At 34.9% G+C, this 20,909-nt stretch overlaps 1 protein-coding gene across 1 annotated transcript in view; it reads left to right on the top strand.

The window, feature by feature from the left end:
• Positions 1 to 20,909, top strand: part of Rab3GAP1 (RAB3 GTPase activating protein subunit 1) — a 584,727-nt gene that overhangs the window by 224,937 nt on the left and 338,881 nt on the right. Inside the window, exon 12 of the mRNA XM_090395461.1 lies at positions 4,831 to 4,920. Within this exon, the coding sequence (XP_090251587.1) occupies positions 4,831 to 4,920 (90 nt within the window). The remainder of the gene's footprint in view (positions 1 to 4,830; positions 4,921 to 20,909) is intronic.

Genomic DNA, 20,909 nt, shown 5'->3' with positions numbered 1-20,909 from the left:
GCTGATTTGTAAAGTACATTCTCCCATAAAGGGGATAGATGTAAGCCGTCGGATCTGCTTAATTTAGGAGAATGAAGTAGAGTTCACATGTTTCTTTATAAAGGCGTTCCATGAGAAACTGAAGAAACTTCACAAAAGTGAACAAGAGTTCTTCACTTTTGTGAAGAGCTCTTGTCTTTCTCCAATAAACTCTGTGTCTAGTGAAGATGGCATGTTCTGCAAGTCCAGACTTTTCAGGTTTAAAGTATTCAATATAAGATTGGTATTCTTCTAGCCGAATAGAGGCAGATCTTCCCGTTTGTCCGAAATAAGATAATCCACAAGAGCACGGAATCTGGTAGACACCTGGATGATTAAGATGTGGAAACTTGTCCTTGGGAGAAGTGAGAAAGGTCGAGATTTTTCTAAACGGTCGAAAGGCAACAAAAATATTCAGTGGTTTTAAAACTTTTGCTATATGTTCACTGATGCCTTGTACATAAAGGATAGTAATGCGCATTATTTCTTCCTTGTTTGAAGAGGAAGACATATTAAAACTACTGAAAGTTCTTTTAATGAAGCAATTCTTATAACCATTAGATAGAAAGGAAGAAGTTATATATTGTAGTTCTTTCTGTAAAAGATCGTCTGAAGAATAAAAGGAGTGAGCCCGATGAACCAGTGTTTTAATAGTTCCTGCCTTTTGACTGGGATGGTGATGAGATTCCGCATGGATATAATGGCCTTTCTTTCTATAAACTGAGAAATGTAGGTTACCATCTGGTTGGCGAAGAATTAGGAGATCTAAAAAGGTTAACTGCTTATTTGATTCTACTTCTAGGGTAAACTTGATCCTAGGATGCAATGCGTTTAACTTAGTGAGAAATTGTTGAAGATCATCTGAAGAGCCATTCCATACAACAAAAATGTCATCGACATATCTGAACCAATGAGTAGGTCTGGGAGAAATGTTGTCAAAGATACGTTGTTCAAAATGTTTCATAAGAAAATTGGAGATAGCAGGAGAAAGAGGATTACCCATTGCTGTTCCTTCAATTTGTTGATACAAGTTATTTTTAATGGAAAAATAACCAGAATTTATTACAATATCAAATACATTTACAACGTTTGAAGGAAATTCCTGTTGTAGTAATTCAATACTTTCTGAAAGAGGCACATTTGTAAATAATGAAACATCTAAACTGATCATGATATCAGAAACATCCAAATGAAGATCTGAAATTTTATTTTTGAAATCCAAAGTATTTTTTATATAAGTATCAGTTCTTCTAGTTGAAGAGGAGAGTAAATTTGCCTGTGAAGATGCCTGTGACACACACGTGAAAATTATACTATTAAATAATCTTTGTACATGAGTTTTTCTGTTATTAATTTTGTATCAATATGTTATTGTTGATGGTGATGTTTTCTCCCTGGTGCAGGACACCAGAGTGCACAGAGGATTTGAAATTGGAAGTGATCACTATTTAGTCTTGAGCAGAATAAAATTGAATTTCATATTTAAAAGAATAACATGTAAGAAAGTTTTAAAGCGAATAAAAGTTGAGCAGCTCTCTCAGATGTGAACTGTAGACTGAAATACACAAAGATTATTGAAGAAAAAATAAAAAAGTTTGAGAACAGGAACCAAACCTTGGAAATTCAGTGGCAAGCCCTGAAAAAAACACTGATTGATTCAGCCAAAGAGGCATGTGGTGAGGTTGTCTGCAAGGATAGAAAAATCAGAACTCCATGGTGGACACAGGAAGATAAAGATGCAGTGAAGGAAAAGAAGAAGAAGAAAGCATATCAAAAGTTTCTGCCAAATAAGTCAGCTTGCGCTCTTAGAGAATACAGAGATAAATGTAAGAAAGCTAAACACTGTGTAAACCTAGCTAAACAAAAGTTATGGGAGGACTTTGGCAAGAACATAGAAAATAAATATCAGGAAGGTGGTAAGATATTCTGGAGGTTGTTGAAGAAGCTTAGAAATGGAGGAAAGAGTGCTGTAAAAGGAGTTAGAGATGATAAAGGTGACATGAAAACAGGAGAAAAAGATATCCTTGAAGTATGGAGTAATTACTTTGAAAAACTGCTAAATGAAAAAAGCAGTGATGACAGCACGGTGGTAAAAAACACTGACCGTGCATGCAATCAGGAATACATATCCATACTTGAAGTAGAAAAAGCCATCAAAGGCTTGAAATGTGGAAAGGCAGCAGGAGTAGATGATATTCAACAAGAAATGCTGAAGTATGGTTGTATAGTCTTACAGTGGCTGCACTGTATAGTTCAGAAAGCCTGGAGAGAGGGACGAATTCCCGATGATTAGAGTAGAGCTCTCATAGTACCCATATATAAAAAGGGAAATAAAAACTGAATGTGAGAATTACAGAGGTATTTCCCTATTGAGTGTTCCTGGTATGATATATGCAAGTGTACTTGAGAATCGGTTGAGAAGAAAAGCTTGGTGAAGAACAAGCTGGATTTAGTCCAAATAGAGGCTGTCAGGATCAGATCTTCCCTTTATGACAAATAGTGGAAAAATCATGGGAATATAACAAAGATCTCTATTTGAGTTTTGTAGATCTTGAAAAGACGTGATAAAGTGCCAAGAGAGAAGCTATTCAATACGCTGCTGTTATATGGTGTCAATGGAGCATTATATCAAGCAATACTTAGTCTTTATTTGAGTTGTAAGTCAGCAGTTAGAATTGAAGGAAGTACAGGAAGATGGTTTAATGTTAAATCTGGTGTGAGACAAGGATGTACATTATCCCCTCTGTTATTCATTATCTATATGGATCACATTATGAAGAAAAGTGGTGTAAAACGTGATATCAAAATTGGAGATGTTAATGTCAGCGCTTTGCTTTATGCGCACGATGTTATACTTATCAATAAATCCACTACAAGTTTGCAAGATTCCTTGACTAAATTGAATAACTATTGTAATAGATATGGAATGAAGGTCAGCAATAAAAAGACAAAGACAATAAAAATAGGCAGAATCATTGAAAATGTCAACTGCATTGTGAACGGAGAACTTGTGGAACAATTAAAACATTTCACCTACTTACGCACGATTTTTAGTGATGATGGTAAATTAAATATGGAAATAGACAACAGAATCAATAAAGCTGGTATAGTAGGAAGTCAGTTGAATAAATTCATATGGAATAAGAGAGAAATTAGTCAGAATACTAAATTAGCTGTATACAAGACAGTGTTCAAACCAGTTTTAACTTATGGATCTGAGAGCTGGTCAGAAGTAAAACACTTGACCAAAGACTAGAGACTGCAGATATGAGAGTCCTGAGAAAGATTAGAGGCGTAAATTAACAGATGGAATCAATGGCAATATCATATTAATAATGAGGATATTAGGAAAGAACTTGACATTGTCAGCATCCCAGAATATGTTAGCAGAGCAATAAGTTTAAGTGACCATACCACCTAATCTCAGGTGGTATGGTCACTTAAACAGAATCGGCGAGAACAGACAAACAAGTCAAGTTTGCGCCTGCAAGTGTTGCAAGTCTAACTGACCCTATACCCAAGGTAAAATACTTTCTACTTTTATATCTCCTCCTGAGATTTTTATTTAATAAGGTTAAAACACCTTATGGTAACTTGTTCTAGTAAAATACTTATAAGCTCTGTATTACTAAAATCTTGGTATTTCTAGCCTGGCTCCCACTGATGAGACCTCAATAAAGATCGAAACCAGTCTGGGTAGTGGCTCCTTGCCTTTAATACAAAAGCATCATACATCTCCTCCAGGAGATGTGCTCTGCATTAAGGGTAAATATTAAGATTAGTGATCAGAGCTTATTCTACTTTTACCATGAGTTGCCTTGGTCTTGCACTACGTGTAGGGTCAGCTAGACTTGCATTACGTGCAGGCATAAATTTGACTTGTTTGTCTGTTTGCTTACTTGGGAAATGGAGTAAAACCAGGTTTAAAATAGCTTGGTATTTTTAACATTTCTTATACCCAAGGTAAAATACTTTCTACAAAACAAGTGTTCTCTGCCAAGTTGGCAGGAAAACGACCTGGAGGAACGCCAAAATATAGGTGGTTTGATAGGATACAAAGTACCTATATTTTGTATACGATGACAAAATAGACGACAGAAATATAGGATCTGATAGTATTGGAGTCTTGTTAAGTAACAGACTGATCTGGAGGAAAATTGTAGATAGGAAGTTAGTAATGATGTAAATTTTTCATGTAGTACTATCATATCCTGTATCATAAGTGACCATAAGATGGCAGCACTCATTTGCCAGTCTCTTCACTGGATGCTGGTTAAAAATTATTGGTAGTCTTTGGCCAGCTATCCCTGATTGGCTACCAGTGGAGGTTGAATAGCCCACACAGTCTCCAAAAGTTAGAGCTAAAACATTCTTCCCTACTCCATATAAGGGAATAAAAAGCATTAGCAAATAGCAGGAAAGCAATCCATACTTTTTGATATAGAAACCTACTCCACACTGTAAGTTGATCGATAAAAAAGATATAATTAATTCATATAATTTTCAGTAGTATAATTGCATATCAACTTCAAAGTTTATAACTGAGTAACTTTAAAGCAGTCACTATAACTTAAAAAAAAAAAAAAAAAAAAAAAAAAACACCTACATATTAGCATGTCTAGAGAAGAACTTTGCAATCATTTTTCACATATTGGATTGGTACCTCCTATCTGTCAGTTGTAATTGCTGTCACTGAATCCAGCATATAATACAATAAAATAGTATAGTTCTAGTGCACATACATTTCTTTAACATTATGCTTCATGTTTTGGTATACTGTTTAAAAATGCTCATTTTTTCTGATTTGCACAGCGGAATATCTAAAGGAATTTTCTGACCTTGCTAGTCGGCGAGAAACTGTTGAAGATCTGTTAGGAAGAAATATGGAAATTGATGATAATGGTAAGTATTCTGAGTATGCAGTATTGAAATAAGTAATGAAGTTATAGAATGTAAAATATTTCTCACTGTATTAGTAATACACAGCAACTTTTTGTTGGAAAGAGACGAGTTCAAATTCAATCTAGAACATAAGGATGGTTTTAATATAAGTTTTCACTTGAACGTTTGTTAGCTATTTAGATATGGAGGTAGATTTTTTTCTGTAAAATAAGGCAAACACATGCAAGTGAAAGATATGACAAGCTATAACTTCCTTCATATAGCATAAATTAAATTCTGGCCTGAAGTTCCTTATAACACACCATTGATTCTGATGCATTAAAGGAAAATGAGATTTCTTTTTAATGTAAAATTATTGATCTCACATTTATAAAACACATTATTCTTCATTCTGATTATAATGTGGATAACAGTAAAAATTCAAGATTTTTTGTTGTTGTTTGCATCAAAATAAAAATATAGCTGTGATAGATGTAATAAGAACTGATGTAGGAATAGAGGCTAATGAATTTGAAGGACTTAGCTTCTAGTTGCATTATTGCAGAATCTCAGTGCAAATTTTATTGAATTTCATTGAATTCAACTACCTCTAACTAGTCTGTTTAACTTAGGTCTTCTCAGTTCTGCTAAAGTCCCATGAGAGCGAAAAGGGCAGGAGAGGGGAATAAAATAATCTATTGCATAAAGAGTCTCCAAGACCAGTGTTCCAAATTATAGACTGATTGTTATCTCAGGGGTGTTGGTAAAGGTGTTGGAGAAATTGGTCAAAGATAGAATTCAGAAATGTATGGATAAAATATTATGCTGTATGAAGAAAGCATGATTTTGTGAACGTTTGGTCATGTCATGCCTTAGTTATTTACTCACTTGTTTGTAATAGTGTGATGGTTGAGTTGGATAAAGAGAATTGCTACACAATGATACTGCTGGATTTTACAAAAGCAGTCGATAGAATATTACATGGAATTTTGTTACCCAAACTGGAACAAATTGTGATGGAGTTGGTGATAGAAATAGGGAAGGCTGATTAAAAATTCCAAAGGGTAGTATATACAGGAGTAGAATCCAGGAGAAAGGCAACTATCAGTGTCACAAGGCTCTGTGGATTACAGCTGTTTAATTTGTGCATAAATGATATAGGAAATTATTTGCAGAGAAATATTTAGTTGTTTAGTGATTATGCAAAATTGGTAGTCTAATTAAGTAATTTTACATCACTGATATGAAGCCTTTTAACTCTTTCTTTAGTTAATTACTTTTATGCACCGACCAAGAGTTCACCTACAAAAAATACATTTCTCTGTCATTTCGGTTTCCTTAGTACCAAACGGAAAACTGAAGTAAAAGATATCATTGATATATGGAGCAGTTACTTCGAAAACTTGCCAAATGAAACAAGCAGACAGACAGTGGTTAAAAAAAAAAACTCAACAGGCATGCAATCAAGAATACATATGCATACATGAAGTAGAAAAAGCCATCAAAAGCCCTAATTGTGGAAAGGCAGCGTATGGAGATATAAAAGTCTTGAAGTGGCTGCACTGCATAGTTCTGAAAGCCTGGACAGAGGGACTAATTCCAGATGATTGGAGTAGATCTCACATAGTACCCATATATGGAAAGGAAAATAAACCTGAATATGAGAATTACAGAAGTATTTCCCTACTAAGTGTAAGAACACTATTTATGCAAATATACTCGAGAAACGGTTCAGAAGGATTGTAGACGGGAAGCTTGGAGAACAAGCTGGATTCAGGCCAAATAGAGACTGTCAGGATCAGGTTTTAACTTTACAACAAATAGTTGAGAAATCGTGAGAATATAACAAAGATCTGTATTTAAGTTTTGTAGATCTGCAAAAGGCATATGACAAGGTGCAAAAAGGAAAGCTATCCAAAACGGTACAGTCAATGGGGAATTATATCAAACAATACTTAGTCTTTATTCGTGTTGTAAGTCGGCAGTTAGAATTGAAGGAAGTATAGGAAGATGGTTTGATGTTAAATCTGGTGTGAGACAAGGATGTACATTATCCCCTCTGTTATTCATTATCTATATGGATCACATTATGAAGGAAAGTGGTATTAATTACTAAAAACTGATATCAAAATTGGAGACGTTAATTTCAGCTCTTTACTTTATGTAGATGATGTTATACTTTTAAATAAATCCAGTACAAATCTTCAAGATTCCCTGACTAATTTGAATAACTGTTGTAATAGATTTGTAATGAAGGTCAGCAATAACAAGACAAAGACAATGAAAATAGTCAGAAACATTGAAAATATCAACTGCATTGTGAATGGAGAACCTATAGAACAAGTGAAACATTTCAGCTACTTTGGCACAATTTTTAGTGAAGATGCTAAATTCAATATGGAAATAGGCAACAGAATCAACAAAGCTGGTATGGTAGGAAGTAAACTCAATAAATTTATATGGAATAAAAGAGAAATTACTGTACTTATGCAAATATAACTACCTTTGCATATATCTCATCTTCCTGATATTACTTTACAAAAAATGAAATTAAAAAGTTTCACATATACCTTGCACACAAAAGTTTAAAACTTTAAGAAATAGATAATGAATTTTGTTATGGCAGTTGCAGATAATTTGGAATTCAGTTGAAGAGAATCAACATATCAACTCAACAATTGTTGGCTAGCCTTTGTCATTGAGCTGCATGATCTTTTGTTAATACTGCACCAATCATATGCATGTCTTCATAGTTCTGCAGTCTACTGGCCTGCCATTGCTATCCATTTCATGCTCAGCTTTCACTTCACATTAGTCATTGGTTAATTTGAATTTTTAGCAACAATTAGCATTATCGCTCAAGATTCAAATATATCATGTCATGAAGGTGATCAGCCAATCGAGTAAATAACATGATAATTAAAATTTAAATGCATTCGTTTCATCAATAATGTATGCAATTATAAATTATAATGAATACTGAGGATTTAATTATAGTCATCAATTTAGTTTTACCTGAAAATCTTTAGTTTTTGAAAATCCCCGCATATATCTCACACCATGATTTTTTAACTTTAATTTTGGGGAAAAAGTGCGAGTTATATTTGAGTAAATATGAAAGTCAAAACACTAAATTAGCTGTATACAAGACAGTATTCAAACCAATTTTAACTTATGAATCAAAGAGCTGGGTTAGAAAAAAAATACTTTTTCAAAGACTAGAGACCACAGATATGAGAGTCCTGAGAAAGATTACGGGTGTAAACAGATGGCAGCAACGGCAATATCATATTAAAAACGAGGATATTACGAGAGAATTTGACATTGTAGCATCCAGGAATGTGTTAGCAGAGCTAATCTCAGTTGATATCGTCACTTAAACAGACTGGAAGAGGAAAGATTAGCAGAACAAGTGTTCTCTGCCAGATTGGCAGGAAAATGACCCAGATGAAGAATAAGATTTAGGTGGATTGATACAAAAAAAGTGCCTCAGAAGACAGAAATATAAGATCTGATAATATTGGAGTCTTGACAGATAACAGATTGATTTGAAGGAAATTTGTTGATAGGAAATTATTAATGATGGAACTTTTCATGTAGTACTATCATATTTGATGAATTTGATGATGATGATAGTATTGAATGAGAGTTTTTGCTCTCTTAAGGTTTCTGCCTGGTTTCTGAAGAGAACCAACCAGTTCGAAACGCCAGTGAAATCTTTATCAAATGGACTAATAAAAGCAAATATATGGATGCTTTGGCAGTGCTAGTGTCTTTTAAGTAGTCCAAACTAAGGCAACTCAGGGATGCTGAGGATTGTATTCTCATAAGCTCCCAGGTCAACTTAAGAAACTTTCATAGTTTCTACAAACATTCGGTTCTGAAATAATGCTGTATTTAATATCCACTTTCCCTATGGAATTGGCTAGTCTAATATTATTATTGCACAGGCATCTGTATGAAGTTCTAAGACCCATCGTGGGAGATCCAAACTATCAACACAATATCTATTGTACCTTCCTTGAAACCATTAACAGATAAAGGACTCACAAATGAGTCAGCCATCCCTTTCCATTCATTCGCCACTCTCCAAGCAAAAAATCTAGTTCTCATGCCCTTGCTAACCACACTCTTACCCGCCTTCCAGGAATTATCTCTTGTTCTTTCCCCCCCCCCCCCCCACTACTACTAGCCAAGTGCAGAAACATTTCACCTGCATTAATCCTATAAAATCCTTTAAGTAACTTAAATGTTTCTATCGTATCCTCCCATTTTGCATCATATATATATATATATCAATCACTGTTGCAATCCACAAACCTCAATCTATCCTTATAGGGAGCATTCCACAGACCACTCGCCTCTGGATCCTCTCTACCACTTCCTCATCCTCAAGAAATCACCATGCTCAGGTCTGGTCACCAGACCTCGGCACAGTAATCCAGGTGTGACAGTATCAAGACTTTATAAAAAGGAATGATAACTCCCTTATTTCTGTTTGTTAATGTGCTCTTCAACAACCAAATTCTGTGAACTACCCTGGCTACTTTAGCAATGTGTCCTCTAAACGTCAACTCTCTCTCTCTATCTACTACTACCCCCAAATCCCTGGCTTCATCAATTTCTTGGAGTACAGTTCCTTATGTGGTACACAGCTTGTTATCTTTGTATCCCAAAATGCATAACTTGACACTTTTCCATACTAAATTGACATCCATTATGTTTTTTTCTATATTGTCAGCATATTCAAATCATCCTGCAAGCTCTTTAGATCACCTTGATTAACTATTACCCTACTCATCTTTGCATCATCATCATCAGCAAACAATTGAAATGAATATTTCCCTTCAAATTATTTCCTATATCATTTATGTACAAATTAATTGGCAGTGATTCAGGCACAGAGCACTGCAGCACACCACTAGTCACCTGCTTTCTCTTGGCTCCTCCATATACTACTTTTTGGTATCTATCCATGAGCCACCTTTTTATCCATATCACCAGTTTCATATCCATTCCCGTTTATTGTGATTTGTGTAATAGAGTTCCATGTGGTATCCTGTCAAATAACTTTTCAAAATCTAGCAGTATCATTATTGTAGCCATTCCCTTTATCCAACTCAGCTGACCTGCCTTTCACAAATCCATTCTGCCCCTCACAGAGTATCTTATTCTTATCCACTTATTCCTGAGTTCTTTTTATCAACTTTTCCAGTATTTTTTCTACCACAGACTTAGATCCTGCTCTCCTTTATGCAAACAAATTATTTTGCCTTCTTTCCACTTTCTTGGGACTTTGCCAGAGCTGTCTTAAATTAAACAACCTAGGCAATGGCAATGCCAGTTCCCCCTGCACATTCTCTTAAAATGTAGGTGATGTCACATCCAATCCATAGCTGTATTTTCATTCATATTCTACAATATACTAAGTACCAGCAATTCATTAACCTCTGTTCTCACATCACTCCAAGCCACCTCTGTCATAACAATATCTTCGCTTGGATGATATACCCTTGCAAAATGATTCCTCAGTAGCTCAACAATTTCACTTGCTTCTGTTACTTCGTTATCATCTGCACTCATTAAAGTTATACTTACATAGTCATTCTTCCTCATATTTGCCACATAATGAAAAAACCTTTTGGGATTTCCTTTTACCTGTCTGCCTAATTTCTTCTCCTAATAATGATTTTGCCTTTCTTTCCTTGTTGGTCACTTTTCTTGCCTGAACTTTGTACTGTTCCTGAGTTAGCTGGTTGTCTTTCTCCTTATGTACCTTCTACAACATTTTCTTTTTTTGCACTTCATGCTTAATGATACTACTCATCCATTTAACTCCTATCCAATTTACCCTCCTGACCTTGGGTATACAGTGTATATCACTTTCTTTCTTTCGATATCCCCTGACAATCCTCAACGCACTGTCAACAGCTTTTGTTTGCAAATCTTTATGCCATGGTGTCTCATAAACTCTCAAAAACATAAACACTCACCTTATAGTTCCATATATATCCCTTCTTAACTGGAATTTCCATGTTTTCTACTTCCCAAGTCCAGACCACATGATCACTTTCCCCCAGTTGGAGACTATGTAGCCCCCTTAGTTATGGGCAGTTAATACTGCCCATAACTAAGTATTAACTCAGTGCTTAGTTACTAACTTCAACGCAATGTAGACAGCTTGCAGAATGATTTAAATCAACAAGGCTTAGGTGCTGGTTTATACTCATAATTACAGAACAAACAGAAATAATTAAATAGTATAAATTATATATTTAGTTTATATTTAGTTTAATCCTTTATCCAAGTGTAAGCAAACAAAGTTTGCACCTGAAGTATCTTCAGGACTGGGGCAACCAATGCTAACTTCTCATCACTTGCCTTAGTATCCCATATGTAAAGCACATCTCCTTGCAGACATGCATAATGCATTGTGGGAAGGATCACTACCCAGATGTTTGAACCTTTATTGAGGTCTCTTCAGTGGGAGCAAGACACAGAGGTGATACCAAGGTTGAAGCAATGCGGAAGTCATATTTCCATATACGAGTTGCCAAAGTGATGAGAAGTTAGTCCGCCTTTGCCACGAGTTGCCCCAGTCCTGAAGATACTTCAGACACAAACTTTGTTTGCTTACACTTGAATAAAGGATTTAACTAAATATATAATTTATAGTCTAACCAAGTGAAAAAACTTCCAACATCTTTCTCTAATCCAGAGTAATTTAATAATAACGTGTGACACCTTTGGGCAACTCGTATATGGAAATATGACTCTGCATTGCTACAACCTTGGTATCACCTCTGGGTTTGGCTCCCACTGAAGAGACCTCAATCAAGGTCGAAACCGGTCTGGGTAGTGACCTTTCCCATAATGCATAGCATTATACATGTCCACAAGGAGATGTACTTTACATTATGGGATACTAAGGCAAGTGATGAGAAGTTAGTCCACCTTTGCCACGAGTTTGCCCCAGTCCTGGAGATACTTCAGGTGCAAACTTTGTTTGCTTACACTTGGATAAAGGATTAAACCAAAATAATCTAACCAAGTGAAAAACTTCCAATTTCTTTCTCTAATCCAGAGTAAATTAAATAGAATTTTTTTTAATCAATTTTTTTAATGTGCTACTGATTCTAAGAAGAGTTTTTCAAGTTTGTGTTTACTGTGATGGAGCATAATAGTTTACTTTCATTTGATTCTCTGTGGGGTATCCAAGGCATTCTCAGCTAGACCTGACTGACCATAGTTGTGGCAGCAAATGTGTTCATCTAGATGGATGTAAGCAGATCTCCTAGTCTGACCACATATGATAATTTGCAAGAACAAGAAACTTTGCAAACACCTGAAACAGAAAGGGGAGGAAGTGGATCCTTAAGAGAGCAGAGAAGTGAAGGTAGCAGTGCTGGCTCTAGGGGTCCTGCCACCTCAATGCAATTTTAAGTTGTGCATCCCTTACATTTTTAAAATGTAGTTAAAATTTAAAGGTTAAAAACTCAAAACATGTTTTTATGTAATATTGTGTACTTTGAAAAATATATATATATTAACAACATAACAAAAATGCACATAGACTAGAATTACAAATACATAAGTTGCTGATTACTGACTATGAGCTATTATAATTAGAGATGTATAAACTAGAAAAATTGCACAATAACAAATGTATGAAAAAGAAATGTATGAAAAAATTAAATGATTTAAAACTTCTTTTCTTGATTTTATGGAAGCAAATTTATCCAAAATTTCACATTTCTAGTTTCTTGCAGATATCACCTTCTGTTGCACAGTTTAACCAGTCTTTCCTATAAAATACTAGATCTTAGATTTTAATTAATTAGTTTGAGTCGTGAAAATGATCGTTCATACTCGCTACTGAAACTGGAAATATCAAAAATATTCAAAGAGGAATTTAAATTAATAAAGACACTTTCTAATTCATTTACACACACACACACACATATATATATTGCAATGTTTTCAGTGGGTCTAAGTTGTCACTATCCTGTATGATGCTCTTTAGAATTTGTATTTCATTATATAATTTGGTGGCACAAATATCCTTTTCTTCACCATCAGTCAGCTCAACTTGTAAATCAGGGAGTGTTTTCTTAAAGTGTCCTCACCCATATTAGAAATTTCCTTGAAACTGGATAAAAACTAAAATATGTTAAAGTGACTTGTCAAGAGATCAAACCTTTCAGCCAAAGAATTAATAATAGTGTCCACAATTGGAAAAAAAAATATAACCTGAAAGTTATATTGCCGATCAACTGGTGCTTCATCCAAACATTCCTAACAGAACAATCTTTTCTTACATCTGAGTAATGTACTGCTTTTGAACTCAGCAGAATTTTCTAAATCTAATGCTAACTCTTTTGCCAATACAAGTATAACATTAGAATTTTCATCCAATTTAAATTCTTTAGTAAAGTCGATTACATTGTTTAACGCATCTATAGACTCACTTAAATTTGTGTTTGGATTCTGAAGCATTTTACTCACTTGATTGATCCAGCACAAAATTCATACCAGATTATAAGTGAACACAAAAATCCATAATCTTTAATTTTCAAAGCTAATGTTTTTGCTTCATATTTTGTACTATTCTCAATTTGAATGTTACCATAAATTTCCAGAAAAGAATCTAAAACTTCTCCAATATTATGTCTAAGCGAATGAACAGTGTCAATCCTTGCTTCCCAATTAGTATCTGATAAAGTTTTTTAAGTGCAATTTTGGTGTACCTTTTCAGTACATCCCATCATTAGTCAAAACATTATCTTTAATGTTTTGACTACTATACAAGAAATTATAAATTTCTTGTATAGTAGTCAAATACTATAGTGTGTGGCTACGCCCCACAAATAGGTTGTGATGAGGAGGAGAAAGAGACATTCTGGAGAGAACTTGACCAAGTAGTAATGGGAATCCCTGATGGTGAGAGAGTGATCGTCGGAGCAGATCTGAATAGGCATATAGGAAGGCAACGAAGCAGTGAAGAAAGGGTACATGGGGGTTGGAGTAGTGGTGAAAGAAATGAGGAAGGTAAAAGAATCATAGAATATGATTCAAGAAAATGTTCAAGGAAATGTTCAAGACTGTGGCAACTATAGAGGAATCAAGCTGATGTCACACACATTGAAGATATGGGAAAGCGTAATTGAAGGAAGGATACGGCAGGAAACGAAAATTGGTGAGGAGCAGTTTGGATTTATGCCAGGAAGAGGGACAACGGATGCGATATTTGTGCTAAGGTGATTGATAGAGAAATATAGAGAGATGCAAGTGGAGCTGCACGTGGTGTTTATAGACCTGGAAAAGGCATACGACAGAGTGGCTAGGCAGGAGGTATGGAGGTGTATGAGGAAGAAGGGGGGGTGTCGGAGAAGTACGTGAGGATGGTGAAGGAGATGTATGAGGGAACAGAAACTCAGGTCAGGTCTAGTGTCGGCATGACAAGGGTTCCCCATTGTCGTAGGGCTACACCAAGAGTCAGTTCTGAGCCCCTACCTCTTTGACCCGGTCATGGATGTACTAGTGGAGGATGTCAAGAAGTAGGCACCATGGAGCATGCTGTTTGCCGACGACATTGTTCTAGGCAAATCATCCTGAGAGAAGCATGAAAATACCCTGGAAGAGTGGAGAAAGGTATTGGAGGAGAGAGGCATGAAAATTAACCAGGAGAAGACTGAATATATGTCAACGGGGAGTGACGAGGATATAATCATACGACTTCAGGGTGAAAGGCTAATTTCAGGGAAGAAATTCAAGTACCTTGGGTCAGTCGTCGAGAGGAATGATGACCTGAATAAGGAAATGCAGCACCGAATAACATGCAGCTGGATGAAAGTACCTTGGGTTGAATATAAAGATAATCAGATGTAAGTTTTTCCAATATATTAAAGTGCACAATCTCATAATCGTTTTACTTGACTAAAGTAAAATAAATATTAAAGTGCACAATCTCATAATCGTTTTACTTGACTAAAGTAAAATAAAATAAAATTAAAGATATAATTTTATTACTTCTTAATCCCTTACGAGTAATACATAAAAATTACAGACAAAATAAATTGTGATTTTACCTACATAATATATTAAACAGAAGTTAATCTTTACCATTTTTAGCAGAAAACTAAAAATAAATGAAATGAAAACTAGAGAAAGAAAAATAGTGGACATTTTATTTATTTAGCATCAATGAGACTTCTGCTTCTGCTGCATCACTAATGACAGATAATTTATATCAGGTTTATATTTTGTGACCTTTAGAGATATGCATGCGCTACTAGTTTCATCTTTGAGGATCAAGTTTTAAGTCCTGTTACGAGACTTAACAAAGTTCATCACTGAGAACAATGATTCACAAGAATATGTAGATGCAGAAATGGATAATAATGCTGTTGCAAGGGTTTTTAAACATACAAAAGTTTCGGGAATAGCATTCCAAGTTCTTAGTACCTCTTTTTCCGCACTTCTCTTTGTTACTCCCATCTCTAATCGCTCCGTTTCAATATTTTCCAAGTCAATTCTAAGGTTAACAAATTTCTGCCTCCAAATTGAGCTACTTTGAAAATCAATCAACTGCATTTCAAAATCATCCATATTAACCCACACGATGTCATACATTTCTTTATAAGACATTTGTTGATTAGTCAAAAAGAGATTTATCTCATCCAGGCATTCAACAAATCGTTTCTGAACAAGACCTCGACTAAGCCATCAAACATTGTTGTACATTATTATTCCTTTGTACACCGAATCCACCTCATTCAATAGATTCTGAAATTGTCTTTTATTCAAAGCACGTGCAGAAATGTAATTAACAACCTTGGTTACTGTTTGCATCACTTCTTGAAGTTCCTTTAGGCCAGTATTTGCACATAAATTCTCGTCATGTAGGATGCAATGAAAACCTGTCAGTGGATGACCAACATGTTTTGCAAACAGATTTACAAATCCTCCTTCCTTACCAATCATGCTGGGCCCACCATCTGTTGTGACGGATACCACTTTTGAAATATCAATTTGCTGAATAGATAATTCGTTCATAACTGCTTTACATATTTCAACCCCACTGGTATGTTCAGGTAGTGTTACAAGGTTAATCATCTCTTTGCATACTTCGTCATCCCTACAAATTGAGCAAAGATTGCCAGCCTAGCTGATGATGTAATGTCTGTGCTCTCATCAACACAAATAGAAAAGAACTTAAATGGAGCCAAATCTTTTGTTAATTGTTCTGCTGTATTCCTTTCCAACTTAAGTATTCTATCTTTAATTATTTTTCTACCTACAGACAATTCTTTAATGTGCTGAATAATTTTTATCTTTTCTGAAAGATTGTCGAAAAGGAAAGGAGCACATTCTAGCCATGCTTCTTTAATATACTCCCCATCACTGAGTGGTTTTCCATGTTGGGCAATAATTTTTGAAACCTCAAAACTAGCAGCAACTAAGTTGGAACTAGGCCTACCTGAAATAAATTTCATCAAAGTATCGGACTGTTTTTTTTTTGTCTTGCTCAGTTCACAAGAAATTAATTCTCTTTGTTCTTGCTCACTTTTATTAGTTAATTTCTTATTAACAGTTTTGAAATGTCTCTTTACAGAAGAAGTCTTACAAACAACTGATTCGGAACATAAAATGCATAATGCTTTGTTATCTTTCTTAATCATGCCAAATTTTTCAGTCCAGTATTCTTTAAATTGTCTAATATCCTTTTCATTTGGATGTCTATGTTTCTTTGCTGGTGGGTGTGACATTCTGCTCAATCTGTAAAGAGCAGGAAGCAAATAAATAAATATATAAGAAAGCAATTATATAATTGCTTTCTTCATACAGCTTTTAACTTTAATGAAAATTGGATTATGGGATGTAAAAATGTGGACAGAGACACATAGACACTGACAAAAATTATAATTTGGACTTAGAAACTCTCATCATAATCACTGTCTGCATAGACCAACCAAGTTTAAGCAAACCAAAAATTAGTACAATTATAAGCCGACCTACAGACATGCAAATGAAAGAGAAGGGTATGCATGCAATCTAATCATGTGCAGATAACACTTCATAATCCTGAATATTGATAATACATTTCACATAGCTTTAAAAATAACTTACTGTATTTACTCGAATATAACTGGCACTCCTGATTTCACTTTACAAAAAAAGAAATTAAAAAGTTTAAACACATTTCAGGGCGATAGTAACTCACTTCCCGTGATAAACCACACGCCCTCCCCAATAGCCAATAGTGACTGCAGACAGAAGTAAAAATGGGTCTTTTATTCTATCACTGAATAAGGTACAGAGACATTTGCAGTCTGTGTAATATATTTCTCAACAAATAGTGCAATTCGAGACAACTGGGATAAAAATGGCACTAACTAATGAATCACGTGTCCCCTTCCCACAGAAACTATGCTATTTAGACTTGAGCAAAACCATTATTGCACCATCCAACATGGTATCTAACCAAAAACTAGATGTGTGGGAGTTTGTCCCCCCCCCCCAGCTCAAACGCAATGCAGCAATTTTAACTTAATATGTATTATATTAAGTTAAAATAAAATTCGTAAACATGTTAAAACCAAGAAATATATAGTTAATATTGTTATGGCAGTTTCAGTTATTGAATTTGGTTGAAAAGAATTAGCATTACAATTCAAAAATTGTTGGCTTGCTTTTATCTTTGACTCGTGTGATCTTTTGTTAATACTGCACCAATCATATGCACGTCTTCATAGCTGCTCTGTCTTTACTGGCCTAGTACCATAGCTGTCTGTTCATTAGTCATTCATGAAGAATTGTTCATTAAGTATCTGAAGTCTTGTAAATTACTAGTAATTTTTGCTTGAAATAATGGGAAAGAAGATGTAGCTATTTAGGTAGGATGCACACAAGGAAACTGCTCTCTAGGCAGGAAATAGCAATAGCAATCATGGTGTGAGATATATGTGCGAATTTTACGAAAAAACTGAAAACTTTAGTTTCCGAAAAAAGTAATGATCCATAAACTGCAGTGGAAAATTTTCCACTGCAGTTTCCGAAAATGGTGATTATACACTGCATAAACACATCAGGCATTTTTAGCTTTAATTTTGGGGAAAAAAACTGCGAGTTATATTCGAGTAAATACAGTATGTTTATGGCAATGACAATAAATACTTCCAATCCATATTTTAATGACTTACGATTTAATAAAATCCAAATCCACACATACACACACTTTAGAAAATGGATATGTTCTTTACGAACCACAAAAAGATATATCAAATGATGGTAAAGGAGTCAGGGCATGTCTGGTTGCCTCACGAATGATGCAACAACTGAACTGGATGAAACTTGTAAATCAGTATATCACGGAGATAGATGGCTTGGAAATAGGATCTTTCTTATTACTTATTAATACTAAAATAGTTGGTAAGGTTTGCTTCTTTATTGAATTTTTATTTGGTATTGCTGTACTTAATAAAATTGTATTATATTAAGTTAAAATATACAAGTCAGCAAAGATGTTTGAAATGTATTTATTTATTTAATTATTTTTTGTTTTAATTGGTTTAATGACCAGAAAAAAGTCATTGGCATGCCACATTTGGCACGCATGCCAAGGGTTGCCCACCCTGATTTAGACTAACCATACATAAAGAATACAATAAATATTTTTTCAATGGTTTCGATAATGATCCAAATGATATAAATGTGTAACATTTTAAAAAAAAAACTAATGATGATTAGCATTTTTTAGGGTAAAAATGGAGTCATGCTTGTTAATTTTTATACACTGCATAAACACATCAATAGGGTTAAGTAAAAACCCTAATATAATAGGGAACCACAGAAATATTATTATTACCGGGGCCCTAAAATTCCGTCAATTGCCTTAGTTGTATACGAAATTAGAAGAAGAAAAAAAAAACAATCTAGTTTCGCAAATGTGTACTGATTGTACATTGCCTGCTGCTGAGATGCCGCCTCCATGGTATAAGCAATTGCCGTGCCAGGCATTTTATTGTTTTATTTTTAAGAATTTGAATTATGGTATGATAGGGAATGTAACAGTTTTGTTATATTTATATTTTATTTATTTTAGTTGTAAGTATAGTTATTAAAAACTAATTTTTAATTAAGTAATAAAAATTACTAATTTAACATAAATAAAAGAATCGTTGACAAATAAAATTGTGTCTCACGTGAAACCTCCAAAAAAGCTGCCCAGGGCGGACTGCATCCCCTAGCTATGCCACTGCCATTATGATACCCTCATCTCTACAAATTTGTAATATCTAAATTGAAATCTTCTAATTTATCTAAGAGGTATGTAGATAAACCTTCAGACTTTTTGAGAAATTTAGTTAGCCTTTTGCTGCTTTTCTTTTTTTATTTGCAGCTCTACATAATTTTTTTCCCTCTCCATTATTCCCAAATTTATTCTGAAGTAATTTTGGTAAGACATAAAAAATAAATGTAAATAAAAAAATGAAAATAAATACTTAAAGAAATGCATAAATTTTTTGCTTATTTGTAAAACCTCAGTATGAATTAATACGCATTCACTGTGTGTTTAGCAATCAACAGTTCAATTATTTACAAACAATGCACAAGGTCTGTTCCACAAAAAAATTCTCGTTCAGTCAATGAACACATCACCATCATCATCATCAAATTCCTGCTATGTACCCTCAAGGGGTGTACAGGATATGACAGTACTACATGAAAAAATTACATCATTACTAACTTCCTATATACAATTTTCCTCCAAATCAGTCTGTTACTTGTCAAGACTCCAACATTATCAGATCTTATATTTCTATCGTCTAAGGCACTTTGTACCGTATCAATCCACCTATATCTTGGTCTTCCTCTGGGTCGTTTTCCTGCCAACCTGGCAGAGAACACTTGTTTTGCTAATCTTTCCTCTCCCATTCTATTTAAGTGACCATACCACCTGAGATTAGCTCTGCTAATGCATTCCTTGATGCTGACAATGTCAAGTTCTTTCCTTATATCCTCATTTTTAATATGATATTGCCATTGATGCCATCTGTTCATGCCTCTAATCTTTCTCAGGACTCTCATATCTGCGGTCTCTAGTCTTTGGTCAAGTGTTTTACTTCTGACCCAGCTCTCAGATCCATAAGTTAAAACTGGTTTGAACACTGTCTTGTATAGAGCTAATTTAGTGTTCCGACTAATTTCTCTCTTATTCCATATGAATTGGGGGTGTGCAAGCAAATGGGGATGTGAGTTCAATGTTGCAAAATGTAAAGTTTTAAAATTTGGAAAACAAAGATGGGATGCAGAATTTATGCTTGGTGAGAATATATTGTTGGAAGTAGAGGAAATAAGAGATCTGGGGGTGATAGTGGATAAGGATCTAAAATTTAGGGGACACATCGCCAAAATTGTGAAGACAACACAAAGACTTCTGGGAATGATGCGGAGGACACTGACATGTAGAAGTAGGGAGATACTTGTTCCAATGTATAAGGCTTTGATTAGGCCACACTTGGACTATTGTGCCCAGATTTGGTCACCGGGTTTTCAGAAGGATGAAGAGATGTTGGAAAGGGTCCAAAGGCGACTGACTAAGGTAGTTTCTGACCTCTGGAATGTTGAGTATGAGGAAAGATTGAAAAGATGTAATTTGCAGAGTCTCGTGGAGAGAAGGAAGAGGGGAGATATGATAGAGACCTACAAGTTGGTAAGGGGTTGTTATAGGATCAATGGTGGAGAAGTTCTACAGAGAATAGTGGGAGATCAGGGGAGAACCAGAGGTCATCCCTGGAAACTGTATAAGGAGGGTGTGAGTAAGGGAGTGAGAGGCAGGTTTTTTTCGTGCAGAGTTGTGAGTGATTGGAATGCCTTGCCTGAGAGCGTGGTGTCTGCAAGTAGTTTGAATGTGTTTAAGACACGGTATGATGAGATGTGTGTGTAAGATAAAAGGACCTCCTAGATGAGTCTTTGACTCCATGAGGTCTTGTTTAATAATAATAATA

This window comes from Typopeltis vanoorti, chromosome 7, assembly GCF_054136105.1.
Source record: "Typopeltis vanoorti isolate ZY-2024b chromosome 7, IOZ_Tvanoo_1.0, whole genome shotgun sequence".
Lineage (NCBI taxonomy): Eukaryota > Metazoa > Arthropoda > Arachnida > Uropygi > Thelyphonidae > Typopeltis > Typopeltis vanoorti.
The sequence above is the reverse complement of the archived record's forward strand: the minus strand, read 5'-3'. Positions and strand labels throughout refer to the sequence as shown.